Source organism: Rhamphochromis sp. 'chilingali', assembly GCF_963969265.1.
Source record: "Rhamphochromis sp. 'chilingali' genome assembly, chromosome: 2".
Classification (NCBI taxonomy): domain Eukaryota; kingdom Metazoa; phylum Chordata; class Actinopteri; order Cichliformes; family Cichlidae; genus Rhamphochromis; species Rhamphochromis sp. 'chilingali'.
The window spans coordinates 45,098,740-45,122,209 of NC_137930.1; the positions used below are offsets into that span (position 1 = coordinate 45,098,740).

The 23,470-nt window shown below is 39.4% G+C and overlaps 1 protein-coding gene across 5 annotated transcripts in view; it reads right to left on the reverse strand.

Moving 5' to 3' along the window:
- Positions 1-23,470, reverse strand: part of LOC308392937 (suppressor of tumorigenicity 7 protein homolog) — a 61,712-nt gene that overhangs the window by 28,206 nt on the left and 10,036 nt on the right. For 4 of the 5 annotated variants that reach the window (XM_080876316.1, XM_080876315.1, XM_080876319.1 and 1 more), the window contains exon 2: positions 11,828-11,863. The exons of the other annotated variant lie outside the window; for it this stretch is intronic. In XM_080876316.1, coding sequence (XP_080732442.1) covers positions 11,828-11,849 — 22 coding nt within the window. In that variant the 5' untranslated portion in view covers positions 11,850-11,863. The remainder of the gene's footprint in view (positions 1-11,827; positions 11,864-23,470) is intronic. 5 annotated transcript variants of the gene reach the window in all.

The window sequence follows — 23,470 nt, forward strand, 5'->3', positions numbered from 1 at the left end:
CAAAGGGGAGTCTGAAGATGCCAGTCCAGCCAATCAATAACATGGATTTTAATAAAGGGAGGTGGGGGAGGTTTGCTACTTAGTCTCCTCCTGCAGAGGTAACCATGACAACCCCAAATGACCCTACAGGAAAATGGATGAAGCAATCTTTTAGAGATACGGAAGACCCTTCAAATCTGTTAATAATACAAAAGAAATTATTATTTTCTGTTAACCTTTATTTAATACAAATTAATTTAAGCAGCAGCCTCTTTGACACACACACACACACACACACACACACACACACACACACACACACACACACACACCCTTTTACTTTTAGCCTCAGCCAAGTATCATGTCATTTATCAAAATGTCCACTGACCCATTTTAAATGGAGAAAACTCAGGTTTAAATATTTTTGTCCCCACAAAGCTGTTGAGGGGACGGTTTAACATTATCATCAGCTCACGTCAGAGGCATAATTTCTCACTTGATCAATTTATTAGATTCAATAACATTCGGGTCATGAGGCACTTCCTTTCTTTTTTCAGCCTGCTGAAACACTAGAGTGATGATGTGGAAAGCAATGGAAAATTAAAAGGCTGACAAGATTAGCTGCAATATCACGTTTATGGTTGAACAAGATGATGACAAATGCAGCAATTTCCTCTACAAGATGCTGCTGAGCCAATTCAATTATTACTGTGCTTCCTTGAGGATCCACAGAGAGGAATGATTAAAAAAACAAAAAACAAAAACAAAAGATAGCAACCGCCAATGATTTAGTAACGCACTGCTCCTTTACAAAACACGAGCAACAAACACTACTAAGCGTAATGAGAGTCTGATTAATAGTAAATGGACTAGTACTTGTACAACGCCTTTCCACTCAGTTTTGAGCACTTAAAGTGCTTTCACTACAAGTCTCATTTACTCAGTCACACACATTCATACAGTGCTTTTATATATACACACCTAAGCATTTTTATGTAATATTCACACACACTCACATGGATGAATTGGAAGGCCGTATAGCTTATGGCCATACTACCCTGATGATAAAGAGGATGGAAATACTAATTTTACCACAATTCTGAGAAAGAAAGAAAAAGCTCCACAAAATCCCAAATGTTTGGGAATGACAGCAACTAAGCCATAAAGTGGTAGGCTACATAAAATCACAGAGCAGGGTCAGTGGACGCTGAGGCGCATAGTCCACAGAGTCAATCAGTACTGACCTCCAAGCTTCACGTGGCCCTCATGTTATCATGCTTCTCTGTCTGGCAATGCAACAAATGTGTCTGGGTTTGGCGGTTGCCATGAGAATGGTACTTATCTGTTTGGTGGGGGGTGAGGGGATTATAGTGTGTGGTTGTTTTTCAGGAGTTGGACTCGGCCCCTTATTTCTAGTGAAAAGAACTCTTAATGCTTCAGCAAGACATTTTGGACGATTTCATGCTCCCAACTTTGTTTGTTTGGGAATGGGCCCTTCCTGTTTCAACATGGCTGTGCATCAGTGCAAAAAGCAAGGTCCATAAAGAAATGGATGAGGGAGTTTGGTGTGGAAGAACTTCACTGGCCTGCACAGAGTCCTGACCTCAAACTGATAGAACACCTTTGGGACTAAGGACACTGTGAGCCAGGCCTTCGCCTCCAACATCAGTGTCCATCTCAGAAATGTATTTCTCAAAGAAGAGTTGAAGCTGTTATAGCTTCGACTCTGTCAGGGTGGGCTGACATATTATTAAACTCTATGAATTACGTATGAGATTTCACTCAAGTTCATACATGTGTTCCTGCCTAGCTCTGGAAACCCTGGGTTAATTTAGTGAGTTGATAACCAGCTTCTCGTGACCGCTTATCCTGACTGGCAATGTTAAGGTAATTAAATAGAGATAAGGTAAGTTAAAGGATACCCCGGTACGTTGTGAGTCTGTTCTTTTAGTGGCAGACAGCAAAGCTCCACCATGTTTACCTGCCCCTTAAGTGAACTGGTAAATACTCTTCACACAGACTGGTATGAGATTCTGTCCATATCATTGTGCTTCAAGCCTTATTCCCATTAAAGCTCATTCTGGTAACCTAAAAATACTTTTCATCAGCAGCCAAGCACACATAATAATTATGGAGGAGGGTGAACACCAAAAACAGTCATGTTATAATGCGTCATCTCACCCACCAACAGCATAGGGACCAGCTTATCTCATTAAATTGACTCTGCTTACACTGAACCTGCTTGGTTTTTGAGGTTAGTTGCATCCTTCGGAGTTCTCTTGGAGTAATTACAGGTGAACGTTATCCAGACAAGCAGGGATTTGGAGGGATAAGAAGCTTTCAATTGGATGATCACCATGGGAATTTGAACGCCAGTACTAACACTGATAGTGTATGTCAATGTTCAGAATATTTTATGCTTTAAACAATTCAACTCTTAACAACTTATAACAAAGAAATACATCACCACTTAAAATTAATATCAAGGATACTCTTAAATTATCCACCAACTGTAATTTAAGCCACAAATGCACCAGCAACTACCTATCTTGTGACTCTGGTGGGAATCAAATTTGCTGACATACCAGAGATGAAGGCACTTTAAGCAGGTTTAAATATTTAAACCTGCTTAAAGAAAACATGAAAACAAACATAGTTAAGTACTCAAATAAATTCAGCAATATGCAAAAGAGAGCAGGGTGAGAATAAACTAAAGAGATGCAGAATTACCTCACCGCTACTGGTTCTTGCCAAGTCTCTGATTATTAAAGCTCAGGATATTCAGCTGTGTTTCTGTTGGCACAGGCTATGCAATGCTGAAGTTAAGGATGGCAACAGCAAATGGCCCGGGAGCTGGTCCTGTCTGTTGAATACATTCACAACCAGCCTTAAATCCATATACAGATATTTAGTAATGTGATAAGGTTGGTAACATAACAATAGATGATGTATCTAACAATATCTTGGATTTAGAGAGGACCGTAAAAATAGCCAAGACTGTTCTCCGTGTATTTTAAATTTAAAAAGCACAATAACTGTCAGGGAATAGGAAGTTCTGACATTGGAGGGTTAATAGAAGTATTTGCTGTTGTGGAGATTTTCCATAATACTGATTTTCCTTTATTTCTTTGTTTGCCTTGATTTGTCTGCAAATGTACATTTTGTACAAGGCAGAGAGAGAAAAAATAAAGCAGCTATTAAAACAGCAAGGTTAACACTACTGAGGAAGGCCAGCTTGAAAAAAAAAAAAAGAATGGTTAAATTAATGCAATTAAATGGGCTTTTTACACAATTTCACGCACCACGTAGTCAAATCGTTTAACAATAGACTGTGGTCATTTAAACTTAGTGGCTCAGATATATGTTTCTGACAAAGCATAGAAGTGTACCAAATGGCAGTTCTATATTCTAATTCGTCAACTGGAGACATGTGTGCTGAATATGACCTGGAAGTCCGGAGGTCAAAATGGCGAGACAGAAGATGGCCCCTAGGGAGGTCGAGAACGACCAAGCTAAGATCCTGTGGGACTTCTACATATAGATGGACAAACTGGTGATGGCTAACCAACTGGACATATTAGTGGTGGACAAGCAGAGGAAGACGGCCATAGTGATATATGTAGCTATACCGACTGATAGCAACATCAGGAAGAAGGAACACGAAAGCTCAACAGAGAAGGCAACAGTGATCCTAGTGGTAATCGGAGCACTCAATGCAGTGACTCCTGAGCAAGGCAATGGCAAATGGATCCAGCAGATCCCAGGAACAACATCAGAGTTCTCTGTCCAGAAAAGCACAGGTCTAGAAACAGCAGATATACTGCGCAGGACCCTCAAGCTCCCAGGCCTCTGGTAGAGGACCCAAGCTTGAAGGATAATCACCGCCTGCAGGGGCGAGAGGGGAATTTTTTAAATTTTGTTTTGGGTTTTGTTTAATAAAAAAGATAACTGGATGTCTGGTTCTAATTTCCCAGTGTGGCCTTTAGAGATACAATCTCTGACACCCCTGGGTTAAGTCTTTAGTATGGGGTCTCTATGGCAGTACTGGATAATCCCTCTTTTGTAGTGCTGGCTGTACAACAGTAGGCAATAGTTTACCACTGGGCCTTGCACCTATTTAGTAAGGATTTAGGGTCAGAGGTCATGATCCAATCAAATACATTAGTGTTGCTTTCATGGTATATAAGACCTTACTGAAAGCCCATTAACTACAATAAGCCTCATTTTTAGCTCTCTTGACTTCCAGCCACTATATAAGCTCAGAAGACCAAAATAGCAGTAGTCAGCAGTTACCACAGAAACCTGATCACTCTGCCGTCTTGCTGTTCTTACGGGGGTTACCACAGCAACAGAGACAGCTGGTTGCCGTCAGAGTGCTTTCATCAAATGGCCATCTTCAGTAAGCACCTTATTCTGCTCTTGGGCACGGACAATAGAACAGCAAATACAATACACAACCTGAAGTTTCCTGAGGTTAAAGGCCATTGGTGGCTCATCCCTGCACTGAAAGATAAAGTGACCCTCTCACGCAAACAGCCAAAGCAATATCCAGCTTTAAAAAAAAAGTATTCCAAAATTACCACTGATGAAAGAACATACACTGATGGATTGGTTTGACTAAGGTATGGCCCAAAGCAATCCTCCCACAATGAAAACATACCTACATATGCCAGCTGCATTCCCATGAGCTCATCCTTATTAGTAGGGATATTGTTGGCAATTTAACATTAAGCTTCCAAAGAAATGCCATAGACCATGCTGATCAGGGCTTTAAAATCCTACTCAGTGTTTTTGCTGCATGCTGAAAAATACTGCTGCCCCTTAAAAAGCAACAGACTTAACTACACATGGAACAGTTATCCTCATGTGGGGTGTGCTGCATTACACTCCAAAGCCAGGGAAAAATAAGAAACAACAACAAGAAATCTGTGATTGTTCTGTTCTATCAGCACAATACTAAGAATGAGACATATGTTTATATGTTGACAATGTTTACTTAAAGCCAATGAATTATGTTCATCAATTACAACTGGCTCAATTATTCACTGTTGTACCCTTCTGTTGGTATAGGATGTCTTAATTTTGCTTCATGGTAAATGTTAGAAACAAACATTCCAATGAAGAGAGGAAGTAGTGAGATTTGAAATACAAAACACATTTGCTGTTTTGTAATGTACCAGTCGCTGGCAATTGCCGGGGTGCCAAGCAGACTCTCACTCTGACAAATATATTTGTTTTGTTCTATTACCAGCCACCCTACAAAAGTACTAGTTCTTCAAATGTCTACACAGAGTCAAATAATCAGTCTTGATCAGGTTATTTGAAACAGCTCTCAGAGTAGAAAATTCTGATAATTTTCTGGCCCTTGATTTTACTTGGGGGGTAAACTCTCTCACCAATAGAGGATCATTGTTAAAAAGTTTAGTGGCTGCTTCCTGGACTAATCAGTTGGGTGGTTTCCAGGATTTGGGTATAGTGAGGGAAAATCTTCAGAATGCAAAATGAGAGCAAATGCAAAGCTAAATATTCGTGGACTTAATGACACGCTGTCCTGATAGGCTGGTGACGGGCACTGGCCACTTCCTGATGCGAGTCGCACAGGCAAGGCTACACCATTTCATTTCATAGGCTAGTGATTAGGTGACGTTGAATGTTATAACATATGGGATAAGGATGGTTTCCCCACAATAAAAATACTGGTGGCCAGCAGTACTATCCCCCAGCCTCCTAGCAAATGGGATTAATTTGAAAATCCGAGGTGATATTCTTCTTGAGTTACTGCATTCATAAGATTTTCAGAAAATTTGATCTCTGACCTTGACCTTGAGGTCGAAGTCACTGAAACTCGTCCAAGATTTTTAGCAGATGGTATGAATTTCAAAAATGCTACATGGTCTTGTTCCCGAGTTATTGCCTCTACATACTTGGGTGTCCATGGTGTCCACGCTGTCCGCCCAACAGGATGACAACAATACTCCATCAGCGTTTTATATGGCTGAGGGGTAAAAAGAAAAAGAAAAAGAAAAGAAAAGAAAAGAAAAAGAAAGAAGCTATTTCCAGAGTCCATAACAAACATAGGATTATGTTTGGGTGGATAGCGCTACATAAAACAAAGGATCGACGCTCCATTGACAATGTGACCCAAATTATTACTGATAAGTACATAAACAGAGAAGATTCATATACGTGGCTGCTTGCTCTGCAAAGCTGTCAGCTGGGCTACTTGCCTAAAAGAACAGTTACAAGTCATTATTACTATACAGAAGTTGGTTGGAGGAGAAATACAATCAGTGCAGAGAGAGACTCAGAAGCTAAAGTCAGTGCAGAACAGGAAATCAAACAGTTAAACTTACATTAATAAATATTTTGTGAATATAAAGTAACACTGTCTGCTGGCTTTTCATTCATAAAAGTATCCGTATCTTAATAGATGGGTTACTATGCTATTTAAATTGCTGCACAGGCCTGTCCTCAGATGTCTTGACTGACAGAGAGCCAGTGTACTTCATTAATATCCACTGATGGATGCAGGAGCAGTCATGAGGGAAGCTATTATGTTTCTGCGACACCACATTGACTAGAAAACAGAGAAATTTCAACAAACAACAGAAATACTCCAACAGATTTTACTTCTTGGTATCATAACTTCTTGATCCCAAATGTATCTGAAGCCCAGGTGATGATTATTGATTTCAGGCAAAGCAGGCATGTGGCCAAAGAGTGCATTATGCATTATGAAGGGGTGGAAATGGTTACACAGCACAAATATTTTGGTAGAGATTTTAATGATTAGCTTCAATTTTATAGAAACACTGAGGTATTTGTGAAGTGGTAGCAACACAAAATTCACATTTTCCCTTCGTGCCAGTCTTTTATACAGAGGCTCATGTGTTTGTCCTTTATCTGCTGGTTTCACAGGCTTCCTTTAAAAGATAAAAACTGTCTGAACAGAACTTTTAAAGAAATACTGGTTTGAAACCAGCAAATCAGCATTTTGTGGTCATCTATTTGAGGGTGAAATTATTCAGCTGGCATCAGTGTGTCCTTAATAAATTAAAAAAAATGCTCATGCCTTCTGCAATTCAGCTACCATAACACTTCAAGCCATTTTTCCCCCATTTGTTTTTTTCTGTAAGTCATCATGTCTAATGGTTATCCCTGTGTTTTATGTTGAAGAAATGCTCCAAACAAACAGCTGCCAAGGTTCACAATTCACCCTGAAAGTATTGATCACATATATATACTCAAACTTACCATGAACTTAGATCGATAAACAATCAATTAACCTGGGAGAAAATCTTTGCAGGCTTAATATGTTCTTACAGTTAGCATTGCATGTACGCTACTTATGCGAGACACAAGGTAACGTTACAAATGTTCGAAACATAGGAAAAGAGATATCTGAGCATCTGAACAAAAAAAAAAAAAAAAATCAAGAGGGAAAAAGTTATCTATACTGTGTCATAGTTACTTATAAGCATATCCTACATCTACATGTTTGCTTGGTTTTTTTGTTACATTCACTGTAATATTGACCAAAAGAATGCCCAAATCGCTCTTCTGCACACGCCGTAATGGAGCGAACACTCTTTTGAAAAGGACCCAGAGTCTCTCGTCTACATCAACACAAGACAGCCAGTGTTAGTTTATCTACACTCCTGTTTCCAACAGTTTGTTCCTTACATACCGTCACAGTAACATACCAGAAATGTCACTGTGAAAGCTAGCTATAATTGGTGTAGTCTGTCAACTGTCTCTCCAAGTCAGTGATGGTGAGCACAATACTCCATATGGACATCCATGGAGATTTAAAAAAAAAAGTTGTAAACAAGAATCACTGTTTGTCCATGGTTTCTGTGTCCACAGAAAAGTAAGTCTCAAGACATTTAAGAAGTAAGAAGTAAATCAGAATCTGATTCTGATTCTGATTTACTTCTTACTTCTTAAATCCAAGGACTATTAAAGTAATAATAACGCCAATAGAAACAGTCCTATGCCACTGTTGATTTCTTCGAGTTCACATCCATGATAAGATCATCATGTCCTCCTAAGACAGTTTAACACCATACAATAATTAGTCTCAAGGCTACTGAACGAAGTGATACAATCTAGAAAGCTGTACGTACTGACCTCAATTCTGATCAAGTATAGACTGACTGTAGAACTACTGAACCACTTCCTCACAGCACCCTACAACAAACAGGCCAAAATGAGAGCAAAAAAGGAAGGCACAACACAGTTACATTTACCTAAAACCTACTTTGCTGAAAAGAAGGGGACAGGAAGGTAACAGCTATTGAGGTCAAACGTATGTACAAATGAGTCCCATCTGTGTGTGTGTTTATGACTGTGACACAAGGTAACTGTTCACAGAAGTGTGCAAAGTAGTTGATATTTGCGGGTCCATAAGTTTAGAAATCCAGGTGGATGTTGAAAACTGAGAGGAATTGCCAGTATATTTCAACACTTCCATAACACCTTTGGGAAAATTTAATTCATGATATCAAAATATTAGTCTGGTTAAACAGAATTCTGCTGCATTAGCACATATTTTATCTGTATTTGTTCACCTCTTATAAAGTCACATTCCTTTTGCTCAACTGTAAAAATAAATAAAGAAAAGAAAATTGTTCAATAAGCAGATACAGAAAAATTACAGCTGTCACATCCATATACTATCCTACATGTACTGCCAAATTAGTTCTACTTTATATAACAAGAATCAATAAATATGGTGCACATTTATCTTTTGCTGTACTGAAGAGGACAAACATGTTGGAAGTGACTTCCCAGGCTTTTCTCTCCTGCTACCATCTGTCCTTATTAGAAAGAGAGAACAGATTTTAGAGCCAGAAAGCAATTCGGCACATTTCCCACCAAACCTGAACACCGACCTACAATGTCAATGCTGCACAGAGCTCAAAATAGACTAGTCACTCTAATTGCGATGTCTCAAAATATAGCTCATTTTAAAACAGTAAAACACTGCAAAAAAAAAAAAACCAAACAAACAAAAAAAGGATAAAGCCATTTACATTTGAGCTCTAAATTAGGATTATCTAGAAGTTTTTGTTCCTCTTACCTTCTACACCTACTTGAGAGGAGATGATCTTCTGAACAATACGCAAATCAGACACCCCTGAGTTCTTTCTCACAGCCACACAGTCTGCTGCGAAAGCTTAGCAGGACTTGACGAGCCTTATGAAAGCTTCATCTAGCCCCAAAAATAAGAGATAAAGTAAGATATTCCATGTATAGCAGGATGGTTTCCTATAAAAATGATCTTACACAAAGGATTTCCAGAGACGATTTTAGTGTTTCGAATAAACACTAAAAATTGCCATGGTTTGTTTCCTGTTGCAGTGTTTGTTGGACCCAAGCCGTTTTCACAACAAAGCTATTTCAAAGGATAGCCTATAAAAATGGGTCCCGCTTAACCATGTCAACAAACACTGTTGAGTTTATTACTTAAACCTAAAGAGCCAAATGAACGTTGTGTTTTTATAGTCTGTCTGTGCTTATTGTCAGGAAACACCCAAGAAGTCACGAATGACTTCCTGCAAAGATGTGCGGAAATAAGAATATCCACATCCAACATTACATATACACTGTGTTGGTGAGAGTATTGTTCAAACAAGAATCAGTGGGATTGGCCAAATTTTGCATGATAGTACTTCCAGTTTAATTTGCCAGGTGGCCGAGTATGATGACCACAAGGAAAGCACAACAGTTAGTAAATGTGTTTGTTCAAGGCATGTTTACGATCGCGAGCTCTGACTTGTAATTTTAAAAACGTCAGTCAAATAAGTGTACATCCTTTCATAAAGAAATGCAAACACTGTGCTCACGATCTCCTATAATCATATCCTGTGAACTGATCAGAACTATACTCATACTTGACCTCCTCTCGTCTGTGTTATGGATTTGCTGTAGATTTAATGCAGCATTATGTCCTTTGAGTTGCTGTTTAATAACAAACAAAAACAAACAAACAAAAAAACCACACAGTAATGCTTTAATAACCGACCTGTATCAAACTGCAGACATGACAAAATGGAAAGACTGGCAGGCCTGTGTCAAAATGGGACAGAACTCAGAATAGTGGGCAGCGAGGAGAAGCTGCCAAATAAAGGTCACAGGTACCATCTCTGCTACAGCCAAGTAGAATGGTGTCCATAAACAACTGTGCATCTGATATAAAATTATTATATCTAATGAAAAAGTAATGAAGCACAGAAATACAAATTACTATCTAAAGCGGGAGTTAGCTACAACACCATTTAATTTGAAATCAGACAGTACTACTGCACTACAGGGCTTTTCCCTGGATGGAAATGCACCATCAGGAGTTGACTATGCACTAAAGCATGACTGGTCTGTACATCTTTAAAGCAATGACTAGAGTGTTATCTTATTTATTAACTTTTTTTCCCTCCACTGGAAAATAAGTGTATTTTCCATTTTCATAACCCCATTTTGGATGCACCACTTACTTCCTCAGAGGATTGTTGCCAGTTAAAGACGTATTGCCATTGTAACCTGGAGTCATTTCAGATGAACCAAGCACTGATAGTCATGTTTGTATTATTTATTTAAGTGGAAATGCAGATGTTGGAGTACGCAAGATGTCTATGCTTGCATGCTCTAACATTTCCATTAATATGTTTCCTTGGAAATGGCGTGCATGTTCAAAGGTAGGTCAGACATGTTAAGCATCTAAGCACACTTTAAACTATTAGCAGGAGTTGTATATTTTACACAAGTTTCATCTAAGTTGTTATTGCTTCTTTTCTGATTCATAAAATGACTGCCTGCAATTGTAAATCTAAAGATCTCCACTTTTAATTTCTTTAAAAAATAAATAAATAAAACTCCACCAACAACAACATTAAGCCATTACAAGATATTGCACAGTGTCATCCAATCAGCTGCACATTTCATAAACAAAGATTAGGCTCTAAACCACTCCTGGTTCAATTGCCGGTGTGCATGCTAGCTATGATCCCACATCAAAACAAGTTAGTTTTAGCCTCGACTGTGCAATCAAGACAGGATCAATGACATAAGCTCAGGCCTTCTGAAAACAATGAGCAGGTAGTAGAGTGAGCCATCACAGTATTGATCTAAGCAAAAAGGATTCCTGTAATGGGAGAAACAAGTACACTGGCTCACCTTAACGTCAACACTAGTAACACTTCAGAGGGAGGTGAGGGGCTGATTGGTGTCCAAAGACACACGTGCATACATATAGAAGAGCAGTGTGCTATGCTTGATTCAGTAGCATTTAAGACAGGAAATGCTAAGCTCACACCTCGCAGCGATCTGACTGAGCCGTAAGAAAGAAGCAGAGCGCAGACTGATGCTTCTGGAGACGATGCAACTCTGGTCAAAGCATCCATCTTCCGACATGCTCACTCACATAAACATGCACAAGAACACATGTTCATTCAAAGAGCAAGCTATTACTATGAAGAGGACAGAAAATGCATAGAGACGGGAGGTCCTTTTTTTGTGGTAATTTGAAATGCACACACGGTAAGGCTCAGAGAGAATACAGGGTAGGCGGTTCAGTCAGCATGTCCAGCTAGCTTGTAGTGCCGACCCTCTGTGCTAAAATGGTAGATCCCAGATTTCTCCCCATGCAATCTGCCACCAGCAACCATGGAGGCAAAACAGGAAGAAGACAAGAGAGGAGAGGGAGATGAGGAAAGATGGAACGCAACAGAAGAGGAAAGCTAGCATATTCCCTTTCCTCCTCATCCTCAGAGAAAACACACACACAAGAATATAAAAGGTCCATAAACAAAGACAAACACAGGGCAGACGGAAGGATGGTGATGGTACTTACATGAGGACTCAGTGCCGAACATGGCTGGGCCGGGAGCTGTGATGGAGAGAGAGGAGGAGGAGGAGAAAAGAGAGGAGAGAGAAAGGGGAGGGTGAGAGAGAAAGAGAGAGAAGGGAGGTTGATGAGCAGGCAGCTACACAGCGGGGGTCATCAAAGCAACACAATGCAGCCAGCCGGCCGTCGCTGCCTCCCAGACAGTCAGATGCCCCAGCTCCGCTATCCGTTGCTGCTTTAAAAGCCCTCCTCCAAACACACACAAACACACACAGCTAGTGCAGCTGCCAAAAAAAGGAGGCTTTTGGAGGATTAAATCAAGTACTAAATAAACATAAAATAAAAACTGGCAGAAATCCTTCACAGCCGCAGCAAATCCAGACACAGAGAAGTGGTTGTGGCTAGCTACTGCATCTCTGCTTTTCTGCAGTCTATATCCTCCTCCTCCTTATCCTCTCCATCACTCTCTCACTTCTCATTCCACTGTACGATTTACTAATGAAGAGAGAGACCGTGAGATTGTGGGGGAGAGGGAGAGTCTTTCCTGGGGAGAGGAGAGCTAAAAGGAGGGAGTGAAAAAAGAAAATCTGGCAAGGAAGCTCCTGCCACTGTTACTGCAGCCGTTGTAAGACAATAGCTATGCAAACAGAGAGTGACGTCAGGACAGAGGAGGGAGAGAGAGAAAGCTGTCAAAGACTGACTGACAACTACTGCTAGATGGAGAGAGAGAGGAAAGGAGGAAAAGAAAGGGGGGGGGAGAAAGAAGGAGAAACACAAGCAGACTGGATGCAATAAAAGAGCAGATGAGAAAAAGATAACAGAGGAAAATATGAGAATGGACGAGAAACGGGAAAGCAAGGGGGAAGCATATTTAGATGATAAAAAAGAGAAAGAGAGAAAAGGCAGAGGTAGGGCTACAGATACAAACAGGACACACACACACACACACAATGAAGCAGCGAAGGGGGCTGGGGGCTTTCATCTGTTAGTTCGACAAATTGAAACAAGTATGAAGCAGAGCATTGGAGACTACTGTGTATTTACTTGCTATTGACACACACACACACACACACACACACACACACACACACACACACACACACACACACACACACACACACACACACACACACACACACACACACACACACACGGCCATCAGTGAGCCAGAACAAAAATGTTCTGCCATGATCACAACATCATCAATCAAACTTGCACAGAAGACTTTAAGATTAAATCGCAATATTATCAATAATGTGAATTATTTTAGCAATAATAATAACAATAATAATAGCAACAACACAGAGTAGATAGTTATGTAAGATTACAATTAAACAGAGCAACTGCAAGTGGAAATTATATAGAAGACAGAAAGAAACTTAATGGTAGTGTTACTCACCTGCTGTCATGAGACTGCTGTACAGTGGCATAAATATTGGTGTTTGCTCTGTTTGACAGTTATAGGTAAGCACGTATCTAAAGCACTATAAAAATTCATAAAAAAAAATTTAAATAAACAAAAACCTGCAATGTACCAAGAAACCGTTTAGTCAGTGTATTCAGGACACCATGATCCGCCTCTTTTAGGACACACATATACCCTGAGGTGCCAGTTATTGCACACTGTAACACCTTAATGAAGACTGGTACTAAATGTAATAAAATAAACACAAAACCCAGCAACTGTGCAGCGGCAATCTGCCCTAAACCTGCTTTAGGGAAATGAATAGATACAGTCTGCACAACAGCTTCTGTCCAACCAGCCTACAAACCTAAATATATAAATGGTCATCCAGCCGGACACTTTAATGGCCCCCACTGTGAATACGATGAAGACAGCTAGCATGTGGATTAGCTCAGCTGCTGAAGAGACGAGCGTGTACTGTTGGAGGCCTCTCATCTTTTGTGTCTCATACACCCACCTCCTCCTCCTCCTCCTCCTCCTCCACCACCACGTCTTTGTTCTTCAACCACAGGCAAGAGACCCCTTCTCTAACCCTGCTACTAAGTTAAAATATGTGAAATCAGCAGTACTGAGTCAAAACATAGTTTTCTTATAAGGAAAATCTGGTGTTAGGTTAGGATAATAAAAAAATATTTTAAGATTTACATCTTATATGAAATATAGCTACATATTTACATCTTAATCTATCATTTCCATGAACCCTAGCCACACGCTTACCTCTGGGCCCACCTACCTACTAATGGAAGAACATAGCGCATGTGCCCGTTCTTAGCACACAGAGTTTAGCCACATATCACTATGCTATTTTTACATGTTAAAAATCACTGCTATCCTGTTACACTCTACAATCTACGTCCCACATAAAAAACACACTTATCAAAATGAAACTCCTGTGAAAAATGTGCTACCTCGAGTACCAACTGCCTCCTGGTGTTCTACGGAGAAAAGCCATTGACCATTAAAACTCCAACTACCATTCAATAGTCATAAGTGATAGGGTGCTTATTGTGTTACTCTTAGTTAATATCTAACATCCTAAACATGTTTAAATCAGGGCTGTTCTCCTTGGCAGGTGTACTGTATATAGAAAGCATAAAACACCAGAAAATGCTTAATGTAATTGGCCTCCACAGTTTACTCTTCCACACTAACATGCTAATACTGCTGCTCCACCATCACCACTTGTCTCAAAGTTGCACAGCATATGCTCTGCTGACCTACTAAACCCACCCGCCCCCAAGAGACTGTCCATGCTTTCTTCCTGTTGAATGCCAGATTGAAATTTCAGTTTTCTGTTGTGCCCATATTAACACATACTTTTTCTATTATCAATAGTCTCATATATGTGCATGTCTTCCAGCCCAATTGACATTTAAAAAAAAACCAACCTCCCTAAATCCCATTGTTTTAGATAATTGCAGACCCATTTCCAAACTGCCATTCTTTTTAAAAAGCCTTGAGAAAGTTGTCATTCATCACCTCTTTCAGTTGGTGAAGAGAAACAATGTCTTTGATAAATTCTGGTTACCGATGAAACCACAGCACTAAAACTCTATTACTGAATATATAAAAGGAATGTTTACTGTTCCTCCACTACCTCAACTCATCATCACAAAACCTTATTATTATGTTACATTGTGTTTTGCTTTTTTTTGTCACACTGTCACTTGCTGCTCTTGTTTGCACATTTGCATGTGCACTTTGTTGTCTGCTGTCTGATAACAAAAAAAAAAAGTCTTCCTTAGATAGTTAGATAGTTTTTTGTTAATTTATGTTGTAATTTATGTTAGGTCAGTCTGTCTTGTCTCTGCTAGCCAGCTAACTAGGCCTCTTAGTTAGCTAGTTTAGAGTTTTCTGTTAATTTATGTTGTAAATTTATGTTGCATGTAGCACCTTGGTTCCTGGAGGAACGTTGTTTCGCCTCACTGTGTACTGTTAAACTGTATATGGTTGAAGTGACAATAAAGCCAACTTGACTTGACTTGACTTGACTACTAATGGCAGTCTTATACACTCGGATAGAGGTGAATATTCTTTTAGTCCTACTAGACATCTCTGACCATGCCACTATATTAACAACAGTATTTTCTCATTCAGTGCCTCACTCAAATTCCCCCCATCTCAATTCTGGCCTAAAACTGTGGTTCTTAGCAACTTGGTAGCAACTTCTTCAGAGAGGTCAGTCATTACATCAGCTCACTCACTGGCGATATCAAAACATATCAGAATCAGAATATGCCAAGAACATTGGCATCATTTTGGACATATCACACCTTGCTTCCAGCAAAATTCAGAAGTCACTTTAAAATTCTATTATTAACATATAAAGCTCTACATGGTCAGACTCCTGTTTATATAGCAGAGCTACTGAGACATTATTACAGCAGACAGCCCCTCAGATTATCTGATCAACATCTCTGTTTAGGGCTGAACGATATATCGCATTTGCGATAATATCGCGACATGATCAAGTGCAATTTTCTAACCGCAAAGGCTGCGATTATACTCTGGACATGTCCAAATTCATGGGCTGCATCCTCCTGAGGCCGCATTTGTAGACCGATTACGTCACAGCGACGCGCCAAAGGCTGTCCAAATTCGTAGACTCCTCCGAATGTAGCCGACAAATGCGTCCTCCTTTTCCCCGAATTTGAAGGATGGGTCGGGTGTGTCCTTCGTGGCCTACCATATCCCAGAATTCATAGCGCGGCCCAGCCAAACTCCAGTTTCCAGCAATGGCGGCCGCTACTAAGTTTTAAAATTACTCATACTAATCTTTCTGGGTCACAAAATAAACTTTTAACATATTTTCAGGCGAGAAAGTAGTTGTGTAAACATCAAATATCTGCTCGGTTTATCAAGATATCCCATATTTGCAAAAGTGCTTCGACGTTTTCAGAGGCGTCTGCTACCCACCAGCTGGATAGCTAGCCGGGAGCGCGAGGGTTACTGATGCGGCCGAGAACGGCACAACTCCCGGCACATCATTTTCAGATCACCGCGGAGTTTCGCTGCTCGGGTTAAACGTAATATATAAGTCACTTAGACAACCTAAAAATGTTATTGTTGGGTTTTTTTCAGTGTTTTGTTTGTTCGTGAGTAAATCGGTTTGGCTGAGATTAAAGTTATTAGATTAGATAAAATAAAACTTTATTAATCCCCCGGGTGGGTTCCTCCTTGGTTTTCACACAGCTGACTAAACGTCAAACAGAAAACTTATTAAACAGAAGTATGAGACAGTCGAGAATTTACACCAGTGTCTGGTTATATTTTAGATAGCAAGAAGCAGACGGCCGAGTTTATTAAACTCCACCGAGACAGCGGTGACGCTAATCAGAAGGCTAGACCGTCCAATTTCACGCCTTTAAATTTTAAAGGCGTGTTTGTGTGTGTGTTTATACAATTGCTATTATGTTTGCACTTTATGTGTAATGTTACTGACTGCAGAGATCAGTAAGATGTGTGTATTTTTTATTTATTCGTTTTATTTATTTAATATTATTTTTTAATTGAATGACTGTCTAGTAGTTCACAGATGTCGAAAAACTGAGTGTGGTAAAGCCACTGATTTTTTTTTATGTATATTTCTGCAATCTGCACATTGTACTGACTTTCATTTTAATGTTTACACCAGGGTTCCTTGTCAGCACTTTATGCTCAGATGTTTGTAAGCTAAAAATAAACTATTGTGTATGTTCAAATATACTGTTGTGATTGAAGAAGTTAAATAAAAATGTCAGTCATCAATTCATGCATCACCTCATGTCATCATAACAGAGGTCTGTCTTCCAGGAAAGAACAGTTTAAAATTAATGTAATATCTCTGGCCATACTATATGATGTATTGCTTGTCTTTGTTTAATAATACAGAAGACAAAGACCTTAAAAAATAATCGCATATCGCATCGCAATCGCAATATTGGGGCAAAAAAAATCGCAATTAGATTATTTTCCATAATCGTTCAGCCCTATCTCTGTTCCATCCTCTTATTTTAAAACCAGAAGACACTCTTGGGGTTGTAGCACCAATATCCTGAAATAGCCTTCCTCAGTCCAGCCAGTCCAGCTGAATCTCTAGTTTGTTTTAAATGACTGCTGAAAAATCATTTTATAGGTTAGCTTTACTTTAATCATTCTCCCATTACTTGTTGGTCATAGGTTTAACTATGTCTGGTGGAACATCTATAATTATCTTTAATGAGTGGCTTCTATTCAAACTGTAAAACACTTTACACTTTAAAAAGTTCCGCGACCCTAGGCAATGATCATCAGGTGCCTGATTGGTGTCTGATTAGCATCTTTGAGCATGGACCCTGCAACAGCATTGCAACAGCATGCCACGTTTGACTGATCTGACACAGCTGTAAATGACTCTCATACTGAGCTAAAATGAGAATAGTGAACAACCCCAGTACGTTTTTTCCCCTCGAAGAAAATCGAATAATCATATACAGTAAGCTCTATGTTATATTGAAATATTAAAAGTTTTGAGAAACAGAGTAGACTTGATAAGATGAACAAGCTTTGCAGTGCACTGACAATCCTTCCACTCTTAATAAAGACTCCTGAGATTCTGTTAATTACACAAGGGGCAGCTTGAGAGAGCTGCCCCTTGTGTAATTGGAGAGGTGAGGGGAAGCAAGCTGGGACTTTACAACATGCAGCGTGCTCTGCTCTTATGTCAGATCAGCAAGGTCTGGTATTAGCATGCTAAACAAACATTCTTTGTTTTTACATTCATCATGTCCCAATCAGCCCAAATAGCAAAGAGAAGGAGTTTGGGTGTTAGGAGGTTAAAGAATTTAGATTTCAAGAAATGGAGAACAAAGCAAAAACTTACTGAAGTGACTTGAGGTTCTTTCCATACGGAAGTGTTGCAGCTGGGCTTTTACATTAACATTTTGTGTGCCTTACTGTTTCCTCTCAGCTCCCATTTTTGTTTCATTTAGTGTGGATGCTGATTAAGCATCCACAGTATTGTTCTTCCACTTTTCATCTTACCTATGTTTTTTGTACGCCATCTCCTTCAACACTGTTCAACCACTGTTAGATTCCTCTTCTTTTAGACATGTGTGCTTGTATTTTTCTCATTTTTAACTTTTATATTTTTTAAATTTTCAACAAACATTTACAATGTATTTCAATGGGAGAATCTTCAAATTCTCATTCAACTTACTCCTCTTTTAACTCTAACTACTTCCACATACACTGACCGACAGACACCATTCAAACTGTAAAATGAAGCCACAACATTGAACTATTCAGCTTGTATTTGTCTTTTTAATATCTTTTATACTTTTTCTTCAGGTCCAGTTTAAGTTTCGTGCTTTTTTTCACCCGTTTCAGAGTTTATAATGGGTGTGTATGGGACAGAATGTTAATGTGAGTGAAACAGGTCAACTGCTTGAGTGGGAGCAAGGGAAAAATTTATCTTAAAATCTTCTCTTTAAACTGCTGCGTTGTCCACAGCGTTTGGTCTACAACCATCATTTTACCCTCAAAATATCGGCACCATTGCCCTCTTTCATCCAATGTTATTGTTAATGTAAAGGATGTTATGGTTCTTTCATAAATGCCACCAATGCACAGTCTCCTCCATGAAACTTTTCCATAGAGTCCAATGTTAAAATGGCTCCCAAAATTCGTCTGAAAATCAGAAGTACGGGCTGCCTTTACACTGTCACCACGTCCATATAATAAATTCGACAGACATGAGAACTGAGAATTCTGTAGACTGGACATTGCTGGTGCAGGCAGTGAAAGAATTTTGTCAATACTACTTGTAGTTTTCTGTTGGGAAGTAGGCCTGTGCGATATGACCAAAATCTCATATCCCGATATAAGAATTCTATCGTCCCGATAACGATATAAATCACAAAAATGTAACATTTTCTGTAAATTCTGTGAATCTCGGGCAGCTCGTCTTGCGGGAAGTGTTTCCAGCTGCGCGTCCTGTAGCTGGAGTCGAGTGTTTTAACAGATGCATGAAACTATACATTTTTAGACATAAGTTGTAAAGGCCGCCGTTTTCTTTGTGAGTATTTATTACACGGTGTGCTGCGGGGAAAAGCCTGTTCTAACGTTTGAGTCTAAGGTTTGTTTTTTAGCACCTGGCGGCTCTTTTTTAATTCTCATCCGTAAAAAATCTGCTCTTTCATCCGTCTGTAGTGTGGTTATATTAAATATAAGAGAAAGAGAGAACTTTAAGAAATTAATATAGCCACCACAGTGACCATCAAAACGATGAAAAAATATTGCCGTAAACAGTTTATTTTGCGACACCACGAAACAAACGATAGTGTAAAATGAAACGATAGACGTTTTTATATCGTCATCCGATATATATCGTTATATTGAACAGCCCTATTGGGAAGCATTTGTTTCGGAGTTACTTTTCTGTTTATTTAAACCAGCAGCAGGCAGGCACGTGTTTGTGTGGGGTGCCATTGGCTGGAGTGGCACCCCACCCCAGGTGGCTCACACCTGCCTGCTTAATGAGCTCTGTCTGTCACTGCCAAGATTCATCTTAAAAACTTATCTTTCAACTGCCACTGTGTGCACAGTGCTTGCTCTACAGCAGGCATCGAGGGCCGGTGTCCTGCAAGTTTTAGATATCACCCTGGGTCATCACACCTGAATCAAATGATGAGTTCGTTACCAGGCCTCTGAAGAACTTCAAGACATGTTGAGGAGGTAATTTAGCCATTTAAACAGCTGTGTTGGATCAACGAGGCCTGGAGTTCGACACCTGTGCTCTACAGCCATCATTTCACCCTCAAAACGTAGACATCATTGTTCTCTTTCCAACAGGCTGTCTTTCAAAGCCCAAAGATGTAAACTATTTGAACTGTGTGGATCCAAGTGATGGGAGTATGTTCTAAGTAATCCATAGAGATGCGTTTTATTTTCAGATGTATTTTGGGAGCTTTGTCTGACTCCAAATGTTGTTTTGTCATCATTCAGCTTTTTCTCATCTACATTTTAAACATGTTCAGCTACTTTTCAACTTCTTCTGTGTGAATGTCAGCTTTCAACATTTCTACACTTTTGTTTTCAGGTGAAAATTTCTTTATTTTTCAGCTCATTCAATATTTTTAATTTAACATTTAGCAATTATTTCATTTCAGCTCAAAACAGTCCGCTATCATCAGCATTCCCACTGCAGTTTGTTGAGAAAATGCATTTTCTAGTTTTAGTGTTCTAATGAAAACTACACATTTTGTAATAAACTGCCATGTCTCCAACACCTTTAATTGAGTCGCACTCATTGGGGAGACTTTATTACACATGCAGTGAAGTAGAGTGGTGTTGTCAACATGAAAAAACTTCATATTCCTTTCACTTTCCTCTGTTTTCTGTGCAAGTGAAACAGACATAAATGGTGGTAGTGAAACAGAACAGAGAGAAGTGAAACTAGCACAGCTGTAAATGACAGTAAAAGGCAGGGGGACTCTTGTACTAAGAACAAATGAAACATGTGCATATGAATAATGACAAAAACATATGAATTGTTTTCTTTCATTTGGTTGATTTATTTGACAGTGGCCTACCTCACCCAACCAATGGTAATTCGAACACTTGTCAGGCATTGACTAAAGGAACAATGACATCTTTCAATGAATGCTTTACTTTAAATAGTGCTCCACACGGCCTCTCTTCAGTGGAACTGCATTCATGACCGATTAATTCCTGAACAGTACACACCTCACCTCGCCTCCGGTTCCACCACAAAGTATCACCCCAAAAAAGCATCTCCTTCTGGTTGCTAAGCAACTGAAATAAGCGTGAGAGGAGTGTGGCCATCCTTCGGCAAGAGAAAAATGAGGAGAAGCATAAAAGGAGGAGGAGAAGGATGCTCCAGTAGAGTTGAATGTGTTGATAATGAGGTGAAAAAAAGTATGAGCTTCACAAGACAAATATTAGAAAGAACCAAAACATTAGAACAATGTCACCTGAGTCTCATATGCTATATGCCATCCCACCAATATACCATTTTTTAAAAATTACAAGCAGAACTAATTATAAAAAGAATTAGGTACATATCCCAAAAGTGTCTGAGACAGAATTGGGGCAGATAAGCCTTGTTAGGTCAATGCATCTAACACCTATTAGAATTCACCCCCTCTTTTAGCTTAGCAGACTTTAGGACGAGACCAAGACCTTCCAACCATGGCTGGTGTCATTTCAATGTTTCTACACTAGAGCAGGGTGATATGACCAAAAATATTTATCACGATATACATTTGAAAATTCGCGATAACGATATAACTGACACTAGACAAAATACTTTACAACTCCACAACTTTATTATTGCAAAAAAAAAAAAAAAAACAACAAAAACATCAATGTGTTTTCACTTAAACAAGGAGCTGTTTTTTTATGTGCATTAAAGTTATATAAAAAATTATCAGTGCAAATGCAAATTCCTTGCTGACAGTTTAACCAAAAGACATTTCCACGTTCCACGGCCGACATATCCTCAGCATAACCATGTATAATATCCACAAAACTTAGAAAGTTATGTTGAAGCACAGTATGTATCACTCCGCGAGGCTCCTGCCTACAATAGCCGCAATCCTACGACAATCCATCAAGCGGTGCGGCTTCGTAGCTTACCAAAGTCGTACTAAAACATTTGACAGATTTTCGAGCGCCGTGTACCACATAAAATCGTTTTGAGGTCAGTAAACACAACCAGAATTCATACATAAGGCGCACGGGATTATAAGGGGCACTGTCGATTTTCAGAAAAATCAAAGGATTGATTTTAAGTGTGCCATATTTTCCAAAAAACACGGTAATAATGACGGCCCGCTAGCATGCGCTACCAAAAATAGTGCTTTGTTGTGTATCTGACGGACGAAAGCTAAACCAGTTCCACACCACTGAAGTTGCAGCATTTTTGCAAACCAGTTCTGGTTCGTCTGTTTCATTCCACGATCCACTTTCGCCCTTCTCATTCTCCGTCACCGCCATGCTTTTTCCGGCATGTGCGTATGAAAACAAAGGCACTGCGCATGCACGTTTTACCCATATTCTATCGCGATATTTCATTTTCTTATCATTGCCCAACATTATACTGGTATTACCGTGAACGGTATGATATGGCCCAGCCCTAGTTGACACACCATCAATCCAGCATATCAAATTTACCATTTGAATGACAAGTTGAATAGAAAGTGTTGGGTTTTTCTGGCCTAATGAGAATTAATTTAGAGCACTTCAAGTTAGCTAGTATGAGATATGGACTGTGCCCACTGGCTCAAACACACAACAACAGAGTCTTTTTTTTTTTTTTTTAAACAACCATGTCCCCAGCTACTACTACCAGATGCTCACACGGGACAGGAAGGACGGACAGTGTAGTTTTCATTACCTACACATGGTCACTGTTCAAATGCAGTGATATGTTTAGCTAACTGGGTCAGAAATACTTTGTGTGACCTGATCTAAAGTCAGGACCATCCTTGCCTTATAACGAGCACTGATAAATGAAACTGGAAGGTCAACAGGACATTGAGACTCAAAGAAGTCTTAGCTATCTTCACAACAGAAAAATGAAACAGACATTTTTATGATACTGAAGACACAAAATAATTATTACAAGATGCATTGGATGCATTGCATTGGTTGATTTGCGCCCTGCTGCAAAATCATGCATTCACTTTTATGCCCGCCAATAAGGAGTAGCAGTATTCTCATGACTGATAGCTGTCACCAGATACTATCGCCACATCAGCACTGATACTGAAAGAGACAAAACACAGTGCCTGATGCTCCCCCCCCCCCCCCCCAATCTCTCAGATGGTTGCGTTTAGTTTTACACAGAGTCTTGCTAATTTTAATCAGTTTGCATAGATTCAAATACATGCAAGAAGTCAAACCTTAACAGCATTTAAATACACACCACATGCCATGTCATTCATCAAACTGTCTCTGTATGTAAAATAGGAAGTCAGAAAGAGGAACAGAGGGTGGGGAAATAATCACTTGCTTCATGTTGTCGTACTGTGGCTGTTAGTCTTCTATGACGAACGTCTGCCTTTGGCATGTAGCAAATAGTAGTATAATAAAAAATAAATAAATAAAATAGTTTATTTAACATTTAGATGCTGGACCCAAATCATGAATTCAGTGCTCTTGTTCTTATGTTTCATTATTCAGCCAGCTATGCTGAGAAAATG